The 14,535-nt window shown below is 32.1% G+C and overlaps 1 protein-coding gene across 2 annotated transcripts in view; it reads left to right on the top strand.

Annotated features, from left to right (window-relative positions):
- Positions 1–14,535, top strand: part of LOC126682302 (metal tolerance protein 10-like) — a 34,786-nt gene that overhangs the window by 16,989 nt on the left and 3,262 nt on the right. Inside the window, exons 2-3 of one of the 2 annotated variants that reach the window (XM_050377935.1) lie at positions 13,950–14,155; positions 14,237–14,349. In XM_050377935.1, coding sequence (XP_050233892.1) covers positions 13,963–14,155; positions 14,237–14,349 — 306 coding nt within the window. In that variant the 5' untranslated portion in view covers positions 13,950–13,962. Of the gene's footprint in view, positions 1–13,864; positions 14,156–14,236; positions 14,350–14,535 lie in introns of those variants that run through there. The other variant, XM_056105986.1, reaches the window with a different exon arrangement.

Consider the following 14,535-nt stretch of genomic DNA (forward strand, 5'->3'; position numbering starts at 1 on the left):
TTGGAAACGTTAAACACATAACAACGCCAATTGATTGTATATATTAAACTTAATAGTTAAAACACATTTTGTCCAACAAAATTATTTATACAGCATTAACAATGAAATGCGGGTCTAAGGCATACTTCACTAATAAAAGATATAGGTAGAATCTTTGATATCTCCTATATAATCTCCTGCACAAGTAATAAAAAACTCAAAGGGTCTCAGACTTGATTTACTTAATAACCACTCTGGCATTGAAGTTGGTTAGGTTCTTCGGCAAAGGTTTTTTTAATGAATTATAATTATATTAACGAATACGAACCACTAGAAGTGGTTAAGAAAAAATTCCACTATTCAAAATTTTACGTACACTAATGTAATACCCCGTAAATTTTTAGCGTTTTTCCGACAACTTTTTCGATCGTTATGAATTAAAAATTTGAAGTTAATGGTCCGGTTCGAGTTGGTTCGTGATGGGTTGATGTGGTGGTTCAACCATTTAATTTTTAAAAATCAAAATAAAAAAATAATAAATTTTAACTGATTACCGTTCGAGAAATTGGATTCTCGAACGAGAATCCAGTTTCAGGGCCTGGTCTCGTTCGAGACCAGGTGGTTCTCGAACGAGAACCAAGCCCAAAAGGGCTGTTCTCGTTCGAGAACCAAGTAACCCATGAGATCCTTCCGCCTAGCCCTTTTCGAACTCATTTACGGCCCGTTTGCACTCGTTATTTAAAGTCGATTTCTAAATGAAAAACCTAGATCACGCTGCAAACAAACCCTAGCCGTCTTCCTTTTATTCTTTCGCTGAGAAATGAAGCCGAAATCATCATCCAAAGTTTGCTGTTCCGGTAAGATTTCGTATTCCCTTGATTTCAGTTTTCCTTTGAAACGTCTTTCGGTTTTCTGATTCGTTCTTGCTCGTTTCTTAATCGAAATCAGAACCGTTTGATTCCAGACGTTCTAGACTCACGTACCTTTGTTTCCCTATCTCGGTTTCGCTAAACGGTACGTAATCAATTTCGTTTCAATCGCCGTACGGTTATCGTTTTGAGTTGATTCATAACCTGTTCTTGTTTGAATAAGTTACTGCCGATGGGTTCCTTTCTTTTTTGCCATGATTTGGATTGTTTATGTTTATGAATCCCTTAGTATGTTGGTTGTAAATCGTTCTAGCTCTCGGTTTGAGTTTGTCCCATCGTTAAACGATGTTTCAGATGGGTTTTGATCAGACAATTTTGCATCGTTCTTGCTTGAGGATTTTTATTCTTTTTGTTACGGGTCCTAGTTCTTTTGATGTTGGATTATGTATGTTTGATAGTTAGGTTTGTTATGAATATTAGACTTGATTTTGCCTTTTGGTTTTGTTAAGATTTCAAGTTACAGAATGTTTAGGATTTGGGTTCAATGCTAGGCGGGTTTTTCCTTTTAAAAAGGAAGAAGAAGGTGGCTTATTAGCCACTTGAATCATTAAAGTTTTTGGTTTGAAATAATTTGATCCCTTAAGTTAATTTCTTTTTTGTTTCAATAATAACTTGATTTTAATTAGAAAATTTATTTACGTAATTGTTATAACTTAAATTAATATAATTACTCGGGTAATTATAGGTAATTTTAATTGAAATGTCTATTTTGGCTAATTAGCGATTTAGTCCCTAAAAGTTTCTGAAGCTATTTTTTTGCTAAGTTATAACTCTTGGACTTCTAATTGATTTTCTAATTAGTAAATTAAGAATGAGAAATTAATTTGATTTTATAATTGACTAAAGTACCATTTAGTCCTTAGTTGGCTATAGTACAGTTTAGTCCCTAAACTTTTATAAACTTAAAATAATTAAGTTTCGGTTGTAACTTGGGTTACTTGAATTATAAGATTTTAAATTCTATTTTAATATAGATGATTATTTTTATCAAGTATTTTAATTTATAAACTCGGGTTTATAAATTGAATAAAGTTTTAGTTCGGGTTAGACTTGGGTCGCCCAGCTAGTGGGAAGAAACTTGGTAGTTTTAAATAACTCGGCTGACTCACTGATATGAATTTTAACTTGGGTTAAATTAAGTTGTTTAATAATTACTCGAATTGTAATTTAATATATATAATTTATATGATTTATACTTTATAACTTGGGTTATATTTGGAAGGCTTAATTACTTAAAAACCTCCCACCTTTAATCTTTATTTCGTTTATACCCTGACCTAGAAAAACTGTCACATATACCCTTGACGTTGTCATTATGTTTCGCCTCTACCCCAAATTTCAAAAAAAGATGATTTCTTAAAAACAACTAAATTTAAGGGTTATTTTATACCTTTTTCTATTAAAAAATGTACAAACTAATACTTCATCTTTAAAAACGTTCAACTAAGTCCTAAAATTAATTAATTTTTTTAATTTAAATAACATAAATAAATAAAATAAAATATTTTTATTAAGTCCTATTTATAACCGTACTTCTATTTAGAAAACCGCTAATATTATTCTTTTTAATTTTTTTTATTTTTACAGAAATAAACTCCTTCCTCCATGGACTCCTCCATCCATGGAGGAAGGAGCAGCGTCCTCCTTCCTCATGGAGGAAAGAGCTACGAGCTCCTTCCTTCCATGGAAGGAAGGAGAAGCTCCTCCTCCCACGGAGGAGGAGCTATTTTTTTTTTTAATTTAAAAAATAAAAATAAAAATAGATTTTAAAATTAAAGTACGGTATTATGTTAAAATTAATTAGTCTGATGTAAAAAAATTTACGGTTTTTTATTTTTAACAAATTATTGATAACTAATATAAATTAAATTATTATTATTAGTTGAATTTTTTAAAGAAGAAGGTGTTTTTGTATAATTAATAACATTGACGTGTAATTAGAATATATGCTAAAAATGAAGGATTATTTTAAATTCTTTTTCAAATGAAAAGAGGTCAATTTAATACCTCGAGGGTAGAGGCGAAACATAATGACAACGTCAAGGGTATATGTGACAGTTTTTCTAGGTCAGGGTATAAACGAAATAAAAATTAAAGGTGGGGTTTTTTAAGTAATTAAGCCCTATTTGGAATGCATTTAATATAAGTGTTTATTTAATGTGGTTTGGTTTTGCGTTGTGCTAGTCCTACGTGGTGTCTAGTACTCTTTAGAGTTAGGGTCTGATTTTAATTATGATTTTAATATCTTATTTAGACCCGTCGACTGTTCGTACTTCAGAGGCGAACCAGAGTTAGGTGCTTGTCAGGATCACGTGGATTTAGCAAGCAGTGAGTTTATATCTCTATTTACCTCTTTATTAAGCAAATGTTATATTTTGTATATATATATGTATAAACAGCTTTTGAACTGTTTTCGGCATTGTGGATTTGATTTGGAACGTGCTACTCGATGGGCATCATCGGGACTGCGTGCGCACCGGTAATGATTATGGTATTGAGGTAGGTTTGAGATACGTCTCACCTTAGTGAGGGCACCGATGGAAGATACGTCTCCTGGGCTTACTATTTATTAAGTGATAGTCGGGGATCGGTTATTGAGATACGTCTCACCGACACGACAATGGATTTAGAATTGTGGTTTAGGGTTTCATTGATAATCCATAATGAAAATGTTTTATTAAACGTTTTAAAGGTTTTTAACTTAATAAATGTAAATGGTTATATAAACTCTACTCAGTAAATCTGACCCCGTTGTTTTCCCAAATTTTTCCAGGTTTATGATTTGAGCTTTGGTCGATCTCCGTTTCTTCATTCTCGGAGGTTCTTTATTTATTTCAGAAATAAAGTATCGAACTATTTTAAACTCCTATACCGCAGTAGTAGTAGTTTCATCTTATTCATGACTTAGTCTTACGTTTATAGTTTTGATTTTTGTATGTTGGATTGGTCCAACTATTACTTTATCGCTTTTAGCATGATTACAGTGTTTATGGTATTTTTATTATATTGCCGTACTACTGGAGTTATAATTTGAGATAAGTGTACTTTGAATATATGTTGCTTATTGTACTGCTAGATTAGGCTGAAGTCTCGGTTGCCCCCGAGCATGTGGTTTTCTGCAGGTGCTTTGTTTTAAATGTAATTAAGTCTGTTATCCGCAAGGCTTGCTACGGGTTTCGGTACAACCATACCCATACCCTAGCGCCGGTCACGATTCATGAAAATGGGTCGTGACAACTAAAAACTACGACTTTGAAAGTAAAATAATACAACTACAGACGTCAGAATAAAGTCCAGATTTCTAAAAAATCTATGTTAGAATAAGAAACTCTAGATTTATAACACATAAATAAGAAAACAGCCACAACAAAATAATGTTGAACTAGAACTGCTATGCTCATGTACCAAAGTCTAAGATTTGTTGCTGAAATGAACAGCTTATCGCTGTTGACTTAAAACCCATCAAAAGTTTGAGGAATAAGTCAAATAAGTTTTTAAGGTTTAAAAATGCATTATCCATCTCAACATAGCGGTATTTATAGTTCTGTATTAAACAGTAATCATCACGTCGTGGTGGAGACGGGGGGTTATGGTCTGATAATGGCTTAGACGGAGCTAGGATTTTTACACCAGAGGGGTCAAATAACAATATATAATGAGAAGGGCGGGTTATTTTATTAAAGGTATTACTCCCTCCGTCCCGTTTAAGAAGTCCCATATTCTATTTCGGGATGTCCCATTTAAAAAGTCCCATTACTATTTTTAGAATATTTTTGCATTGAATACCCTATTTTACCCTTATTTTAGTTATCTTAAAAGAACTCTATGGAAAATTCCACTATCATTAATATGGTAAAACATGAAAAAACATGAAAAGACAAGAATAATTAATGTTTTCTTAATCTGTGTGTAAAGTCAAATGGGACTTCTAAAGTGGGACGGAGGGAGTACTTATAAAACCCTCACCTTGAACTTTTTTTTCGTTTATACCCTAACTTTGTAAAAAAAGTCATCTGTATCAAATTTTGGGTTTTTAGGTTTCATCTCTACCCAATACAAAAATATAATTGACAATTTAATGAATTAAAGGATGAAAAAATTAAAAACAATTAAATAAAAGGTTATATTATATGTCTAATTAGTATATAAACATAAATTAAAGGATTATTTTATTTTATTTTTCAAGTGAAAAGAGGCAATTTTAGTACTTTTGGATAGAGATGAAACCTAAAACCCAAAATTGGATACAAATGACTTTTGTATAAGGTTAGGGTATAAACGAAAAAAAAGTTTAAACTGGAGTTTTTTTTTAAATAATTAAGCCTTTATTAAACTATGAGGAGCATTTTGTAAAATTAAGTTAAATCCTATACAATTTTAGTAATATTTGAAAAGTTTGGGGGGTTAAAACCCTCTGATGCCTCCCCAATACTAAAATGCTTGCTTTTAGCGACAGATTTTTCCATCGCTAAAAGCATGAAATCCGTCGGGAAAACGTTTCCCGACGGATTTGCCGACTGATTCAATCCGTCGGCAAAATCCTCGTCGCTAAATTTTTAGCGACGGACCAAAAAATTTGACGACGGATTTTTCTGAAATTGCCGACGGATTTTAGCGACGGATTTAAATCCGTCGCTAATTACCGACGGATTGTAGCGACGGATTTAAATCCGTCGCTAATTACCAAAAAATAAAAAAAATTAAATCGTAAAATAAATTATTATTATTTAATCGTTCACACACCCGTCACACTCCATCACACTCCGTCACCCACCCGCCACCCGTCGCCCTCGGTTACCCATCCGTTGCCTCCATCACCCACTCGCAATTTTTACAAACTTCCCAGTAGGTCATCCATCCTTCCCCCATTGCTCCCACTCATTGCTCTTTAATTTTGAAGTTCTCCCGCGCGTATCTCCACCTGAACCAGCTCAGCTTCTTGTTATATATATATGTATATTTATATTTAAATGTAACTAAAAAATGACAAATACTTCCTCCCACATTTTAAGATAATTATTTTTATAATTAATAGTTATTTTAAATAATTATTAATGAATAAATAAATAACAATGTTTTCAATATATATTTCATATGTATTTATGTTATATTTAAATAATATTATATATAATTAAAAAAATAATAATTATTTTTTCTTTAATAATTATTTTTCCTAAATAATCTTTTGATAAACTTTTATTTAATTTAATAATTTATTTTTACGATTTTTTTTAAAATTAGTGACGGATTTAAATCCGTCGCTAAAATCTGTCGGTAATTAGCATCGGATTTAAATCCGTCATCAAAAATAATTGGCGGGAGTGTTCCCACCAACTTTAGCGACGGATTTTCCGTCGCTAATGTTGGCGGGAACACTCCCGCCAATTTAAATGACAATTTAGCGATGGATTTTGAATCCGTCGCTAAATCCGTCGGTAAAACACAATTTTTTAGTAGTGCCCCCTAGCTCCGTCAGTGGCTTAGACCACATTCATGCAAATATTATACTTTTATATATGCTTTTCTCCGTTCGCATATTTATATTTGATATAGATACAAAGAAAGAGAGCATAGTATAGTACAATAAAGATTAATAAAAAAATGTATTAAATTTGTTTGTAATGAAAATTTTAATTTATTATTGATTGTAAATAAAATATACTACTATAATTATAATAAATTAATATAATAAATTAATGAGTCACATTATAAATCACGTGCGAAACACGTAATGCAAAACTAGTAGTATAACAAAGATTTATAATCCAAATGAACAACTTCCATCCCTATCACTCAAAAAAGGCAATGTGCATTGGTGGAGTAGTTAGTATTGATAAGCAGGATTTTGTAGTGGGTTTGGTAACCTTGTGACACTATATGCCTTCATCATTTCTTTTATTATATTCTTTTCCAACCACGAAAATCATTTTTCATGCAGTTGAAAAGCTTCAAGTGCATCTTAGATTCTCTATCATCAATTGTTTTTCTCATGAAAACTATTTTTTGAAAGGTGAAGATTTTAATTGTATGTACGTTTATCATAATATAATTAAAATTCAAAGACCTTAACTGGAACAAGTAATATCTAAATTCAAGTAGATCAAGTCGTAGACGGAGTAACGATCAGACCAATATGCGTCTAAAAGATAATCATGTGTTTTTTATATTCTTTTAAATATAGCGGAAACATACATTTTAACATCAATATAAAAATTAATTAAAAAACTGGATTCATCATTTGATTCATATATAAACAATGATTGTGGACAAACTATAATTATTATCTCTTTTTTTGTACTATTTTTCTTTTATTTTTTATCTTTTCTAACAAAACAAATTTAACTGTCATTTAATAAAAATAGTTCTCATTCATCAATAAAAAAAAAGAATTCTCTACTATTCCTTTTAATTATTTTTTTGATAGCTTGATTAAAAGTCAATGTCGATGTTTAGACTTCAAAGATTTATCTATTATAATAAATATTTTAAGGGTTTATTAAATTGTTTACTAATTAAACTATTTTAATTATTTTATTCCAAAATCGTTGATCTGAAATTGTCACCCCTAATGAATGATGAGTATTTTTTTTTTTTAAACTGAAGGATTAGTTGCTAAGAGTGTTAATACTAATATTATAATTCCGCTACTAAGATTTCATTCACACAGACAGGGCGAACCAAAAGTTATTTTAAAAGAGGGCAGACTTTATAACTTAATAAAAAAAATTAGTAGATAATAAAAATTTAATAGAAAATGTATAATTTTTGATAAATTATTTAATATATTAATATAGAGAATAAGTGGCTTTATCAGTGCTTTCACACTTCCAGATATACTAATTATATAACGCTCAGTTTCAAGAAACAAAATGTATATGAAGCTCGTCATATTACACGTGATTCATAACCATAATAATTTTTTGGCTTAATTACTTAAAAAACCTCACTTTTAATTTTGTTTTCGTTTATACTCCGATCTAGAAAAATTATCACATATACTCATGACTTTGTTTTTATGTTTCACCTCTACCCCAAATTTCCAAAAAAAAATGATTTATTGAAAACAACTAAATTTAAGGGTTATTTTATACCTTTTTTCTAATAAAAAAATTACAAACAAATACTTTATCTTTAAAAACGTTCAAATAAGTCCTAAAATTAATTATTTTTTTAATTTAAATAAAATAAAATAAATAAAATATTTTTTATTAATTACAACCTACAATTATACTCCAATTTAAAAAACCGCTAATATTATTATTTTAAAAAAAATTCAATTTTCAAAACCGACGCCTGAAAAGGAGGAGCAGCTGCTCCTCCATGGCTGCTCCTCCTTCCATGGAGGAACAGCGTGTTCCTCCACGGAAGGAGGACGACAGTTTCTCCTTCCACGGAAGGAGGACAATGGCGGTGGGTGAAATTTTTTTCTTTTATAAAAAATTAATTTAATTTTGTTTAAAGAGTTTTTTTTACGGTTTTTAATTTTGATAGCGGATTCTAAAATTAGAGTACGGTTGTAGGTCGGAAATAATTAAATAATTATGATTAATTGATTTTATTAAAGAAAAAGGTGTTTTTGTATAATTAATAATATTGACGTGTAATTAGAATATATACTAAAAATGAAGGACTATTTTAAACTTTTTTTCAAATGAAAAGAGGTAAATTTAATACCTCGAGGGTAGAGGTGAAACATAAAGACAAGGTCATGAGTATATGTGACAATTTTTCTAGGTCAGGGTATAAACAAAAAAAAAGTTAAAGGTGAGAGTTTTTTAAGTAATTAACCCTAATTTTTTTATGAATAATTTATATAATAAAAGTCACAGAAAGTGGAAAAATGTCAAATTAAAAAATTTTGAACAAAAAATGACACAGTAACACTAAAAATTACGACTTAAAGCAATGGGAGAATTACGAATCAAAAAACAAAATATAACGAGGATTCTTGAAGAAATTCTTACCTAAATAAGCAAAGTTCTTATTACAATTTTTGAACAACCAAACTTTCTTAGAAAAACAACTAAAAATTACACTTTTCTTGTTCGAAGATTTATTCTGAAAAATTCTTCTATTTTTACATTTTCATATTTTTCAAATCACTAGCATCCAAATAACCTGTCATAATTTCTAGTAAGGGCCTCTAGAAATAGTATCCCGCCATTCACATAAAATCCACAATGGAGGATGGAAAAACCCAGACCACATGTTCCAAATTATGAAGAATTACCACAACAGATACTTCTCGATAGCTACAATGAATAAAAATATGTGCGCATTTCCACTACAACACAAAAAAAAAACACATAGAATTATACAAAGTAGGTACAGAACGAATAGCCAAAAGATAAAGCGAAGGAACTCTATCATGTGATGCAAACCAAATAAAAATCATAACTCGAGGATGAGCTAGAGAATTCCAAACACTCTTGAACGGATTAAGTATATCGAGTGAAACAGCCTCGGGCAATCTCATTTGCTACAAATTCTGAGAAGCTTCAATGACCTGATTTCAAACATAACCAGCCACCGCAAAACCTTGAGTTCGATCTACCATAGTTGTTCTATTCCACCCAGTTACCGTCTCTGCAACAGACCCTGTAACTCGAGCTGCCAAACTGCCGGTTAAAGGGCGATAGAGTTTAAATTGCAATATATTATAAGTTTTATGGGCTAATTTGCAAGTTTGACAGAATAAATTGACCATACCCAAACCCTTAGAGTCCAAGAAGCCATTTCTAATACTTTCGGGCACCAAAATAAACTTTTAACCCCCTTTTTCTTAGCATGTATATATTATTACGAATTTGATTAATTAAATTTATAAGATAGATGTCAAATCTAATCCTAATCCTAATAAGACATCTAAGAAACACTTGCACAATTTCTATTCATCTCTAACGCTCATTAGCAGACTCCTAAACTAACTTATACTATAGGTAGCATTAACCCTAATATTATCTCTATAAATAGAACCTTAGCACACTTAGATCAAGGTGGCATGCATAATCCCCTAAAAAGAAAAATCAAACCCTAAAACCCTAGCATAGCCAAACCACCAGATAAGAACACAGAGACACACACCAGTCTGCCAAACAAGCTAGAGATGCTTCAATTAGTCAAGAATGCACTGATGCACATCGATCCTAAGCTGGATTCCACATCTGGATCGTCGGAAAACAAGCCAATGACAGAGAACGGTACTTTTGAGGACCCAGTACATTCTTTTATCACTTTTCATCATGTTTCAATCATAACTGTTGATTTATGTGTATTAGGATACATGTTTAGCTTATTTTGATATTTTTGTCATAAACTGCCATTAATTGCCATAACCGTTATTTGCTCTTTTCTACCATGGTTGCCATGCAAACAACTTAGAAGTATGTGTTGGACCAAATCCTTTTGATCTTTTTAGTTTTAACTTTGACAATCAATTTAAAGGTTCTAAGAATGCTTATTAGTGTATAGGAACCTATCAAAACCTTCGTGGATCGATTCACAAGTCTCTAGCAAGAATCGAAAAATCCTATCTTTCAACAATCCAGTGAGGTTTTCACTCCTGTGACACAAGTGTCACGGGCGTGACTAGAGGGCATCAGGGGCATGACATGTCTAAGGGTTTCATACCCACTTTGAGAAAGAATATCACGTGTGTGACATGAGGGTGTCACGGGCATGACACCCTCATCAGTTGGGATTACAACGGATCTATTCAATCCCCCAACGGCTACAAGACACATGGAAAGACAAGAGTGGACCACCTGTCCAGAACAGATGTCACGGGCGTGATATAGCTGGTTTTTGTAAAATTAGCCTTTTTTATTTTGAAGGCTTAGAGGAAAGTTGTTGGGTTATAAACACCCCACAACCATCACATTTATGTTGTTAGACACTCTAAAGAATAACAACTACTACAAGCATTCAATTCAACTCTTACTTTATTAATTCTGCATCTTAATCGATTGCTTTTCTTTGTTGTTGATAATCAATACCTTTATTTATTATTTAGTGTTTATGGGTTTGTGATTAGCCTTGAAAAATCACTTAGTTAGTTTGTGTTTACCTCTAGAAAAACACTCTTTGTAATTAGTCAGGTGTTAAGCTTAAAACACCCCCATTAGTGGATTTATTACAAATCTTAATATTTGATTGAGTAGGAGAGTATAATTAGTTTGTGATTCAAACCACTCTAAATCTCTTGTGTTTTTTTTTCTACGTACCTTTAAAACTCCTAACCCAAACACTAATCCATTTTAAATTTCTTAAAATAACCTTATTTACCCCCCCCCCCCCTCTCTCTCTAAGGTAGTATTTGGGATTTTAATATGCTTTTAGGCTGTTTTAATAAGTTTTTTGTATCATATATCGTATTTGATCAAGTCTGGTTCTTACTTTGTATATTAGGTTTGATTTGCCATGCTATCCATGTTCTTCGTTCTTGAAATATTTTCCATGTTTTTAAACTTTTAATATGATTATGATATTGGTTTAGAAACATGTTAATATGATATTTTCACTAGCTTTAATCATCTCATATTAATCCTATTCAAATCTGAGCTTAGAATGCATGCTTATAACTTAAATTGCCATGATTGTCATGCTTGTCATGGCCTTAGTTATTTTGCCATGATTTTCATGAAATCGGCTTAGAAACATGTGTTTAGGATGTCTTTTAATCATAATTTTCAAATTCCACTATGTTCTAGCGTGTTTTTGGTGCGTTTTGATATGTTTTTAAGTGTTTTTGCATGAAACCCGAGTCGAAAACGACCAATCCCGCAAGAAGGATACGGTGGATCTGCCGCCACCATATGGTGGAGCCAACGACACTCCATGGTGGAGCCATCGCTACTCCTAGTGGCGCCACCATGGCCTTATGTTCTTCATTCAAGATGCTTCCTAGATCTTCCAAAGGCAATTTGAATCTTCTTTTTGTGTTTCCGGATTTGTTTAAACACAGAATTGGTCCCCATTTGAGCCATGGACATGTAATTAGTTGTAGGATCTATTTTTATGCTGTAATAAGTCAAATCCAATTTATTTAGGGTCCCGAAACCTTAATTTGTAACCTGTCATGCCAATCGGGCCTTGAATCCCAAGCCCGCAAGAAATTAGAAACTTCCAGACCAGATTCAGGTTCTTTTGAACTTGGAATCAACCTCAGTTCAAACGAGTAGATTCATATTGATGAGACGAAGAACTTCCATGTTCTGACCAAGTCTAGATTCCGATCACATAGACTATCAGACAACAGACGAGTGCCAGACACTCCAGGTCTACAAGGTAAAAAGTATTCCTAACCTTGTATACATATTAACTGCCCATGGGCATGTTTATATTGTTTATACAATTTTCAAAGCATGTCCAGATCCAATATTAACATGCTAATGAACTTATTCACGTTAACATAGCATTAAACACATCAAGTCCAAAAAATCACCTATAAATCATAAGATTTCCATGAAAATGTAATAGTGGTTGTATAAGCATTCAAGAGGACTTAATAAAATCAATCTCATTTTGACATCCAGTCTAGACTTTACGCATGCACAATGGTAAAGACTCGCCACAATCTGTTACATGATAGAAACCACCATGATTAGATGATTGTTTAGGAGTACATGCAAGCACCCTAGCATAAGCGAACCTAGACCTTTCTCTAGTACATCTGTCTACAAATAAGGGTTTCCTCAGAATACTAGCTATGGAAGTTAAAGAATTAGGGCTCCAGAACTCCCACAACCGCATAGGGAATTTCACACAAACTGGCACCGAAGCTACTTCAAGTATATCGAAGCACATATTCTTCCTCCATTCCTGAAGAATTAGAGGATGTCTGTTAAAAGTGATAGGACCATCTGCCATTTCTTTCTGTTTTCCTTTCTCAGATTCAAACACAAACGCGTACAAGTTAGGTTTGATTTGATGAAAATTTGTCATTCCAATTTTTTCCCATCTGTTCTTGATAAAGTTTTGAAGCTTGTAAAACCTAGGGTTAGCCTATATACACTCCCTAAAATAGCAAATTGTCATGGTTCCTCTTACACTAGGATATCTTCTTATTCAGCTTTAGCAATCCTCATCCCATTGTTTACAATCGGGGGAATATACTTCAGAGAGCAAGATGGGTCATTAGCACAATTGGATCTTACTAAATTAATCCTTCTTTTCTCATTTTTGTTTTGCACTTTATCTGCTTCATCATCTTCCTTATCTATCTTCTCCATTGCAGTGTTAACCACAACAACTTCTTCTTCCACTTCATTAGCCCTATGGCTTACTTCTACTGTATCTACTTTCTTTTTAGTATCCATTTCAGTACTTATATACTCCGATTGAATCTTCGATTGAGTTTTCTTTCCATTCTCCTAATTCAGATTTACTTTCCTTCCTTATTTCTTTGCCATTGGAGACAGCGTATGATAGCAGATGAGAGAATAGTATGAAAGAGATAACATTATATATCTTTACATGTTTTTTGCTTAATTAATTGAATTTTCTAATCTAAAACTGGCATGCTAAAGGCATTTGATGTTGGTGTTAATTAACCACATCGTACTAATTTAAGGGATAGATTGAAATTTAAAAGAACATACTCACCTAATATTGGGGGCGAATAGCACGCGCTGGATCAGATATATTAAAAATGGAACAAATTAATAAAAATTAAATAAATATATTAAATTATTCATAAAATAAAAATACATGGTGATTGACTATTGCTTTCAAGTTTTTTTTAAAATTTATTACTAGCAAGTTGAAAGAATAAATTGTCATTTAAATATAATAAAACAAATATAACAAACTTTTGCGGAACTTGAACTTTGTTTATTCATTAATCAAATAATGTGGAACTTTGGCTAGCTCATTAGTGACGAAGCCTTGTTGTTTTTGACCCCTTGTTTTACTTTTGAGCGCATGCTACATCTCGCAAACTCATGCTATTTAACTATCTTCCTTTCATTCTACTCTACTAACTTTGCTTATTCAATTCCCACTTCTTCTAATTCTTCATCCAACTAAAGCACAAAAAACAACTCGAAATTGGAAAATGGTGACTAGTCCTCGAATAGATTCATTCGATTATCGAACGGAGCTTCTATCGCCACAGCCGCGGGGAGAAGAAGCTCCGGTGACAAGTGTGCCATCGTGGAGATTAACTATGGATAATATTGAGCTCCCTCAAAGACGTGATCATCATCAGGATTCTCGTTTTAGTATTTTTTATGTCTTGAAAACATTTAGTAAGTGTCATTTTAATTTTAGTTTTAATTATATGCAATTATATATGAGATACTGAAATCAGAACATGTGTAAAAATGAAGGGACGCAGAAAAAAATAGCAGAATATTATGAAAGGCAGGAAAATCTGCTTAAAGAGTTCAGCCAAGTGGATTCCTTTACAGAACTGGGTACACTGCCTGGGAGTTTGACAGAGGTTCGTTGTAAATTGTTCCATAATTGCAGTGTTTGAAAAATTGATCATGATATCCAAAATATCATACTTTTTTTTGTATTATTAAAATTTGGCCAAACTATTGCAGTGTTTGAGAAATTGATCATGAAGATACTCAAACTATTGTATCATTTTGGAAAGAGAAAATGCCATAAAAATTCATAAATT

The sequence above is a fragment of the Mercurialis annua genome, linkage group LG5 (assembly GCF_937616625.2).
Source record: "Mercurialis annua linkage group LG5, ddMerAnnu1.2, whole genome shotgun sequence".
Classification (NCBI taxonomy): domain Eukaryota; kingdom Viridiplantae; phylum Streptophyta; class Magnoliopsida; order Malpighiales; family Euphorbiaceae; genus Mercurialis; species Mercurialis annua.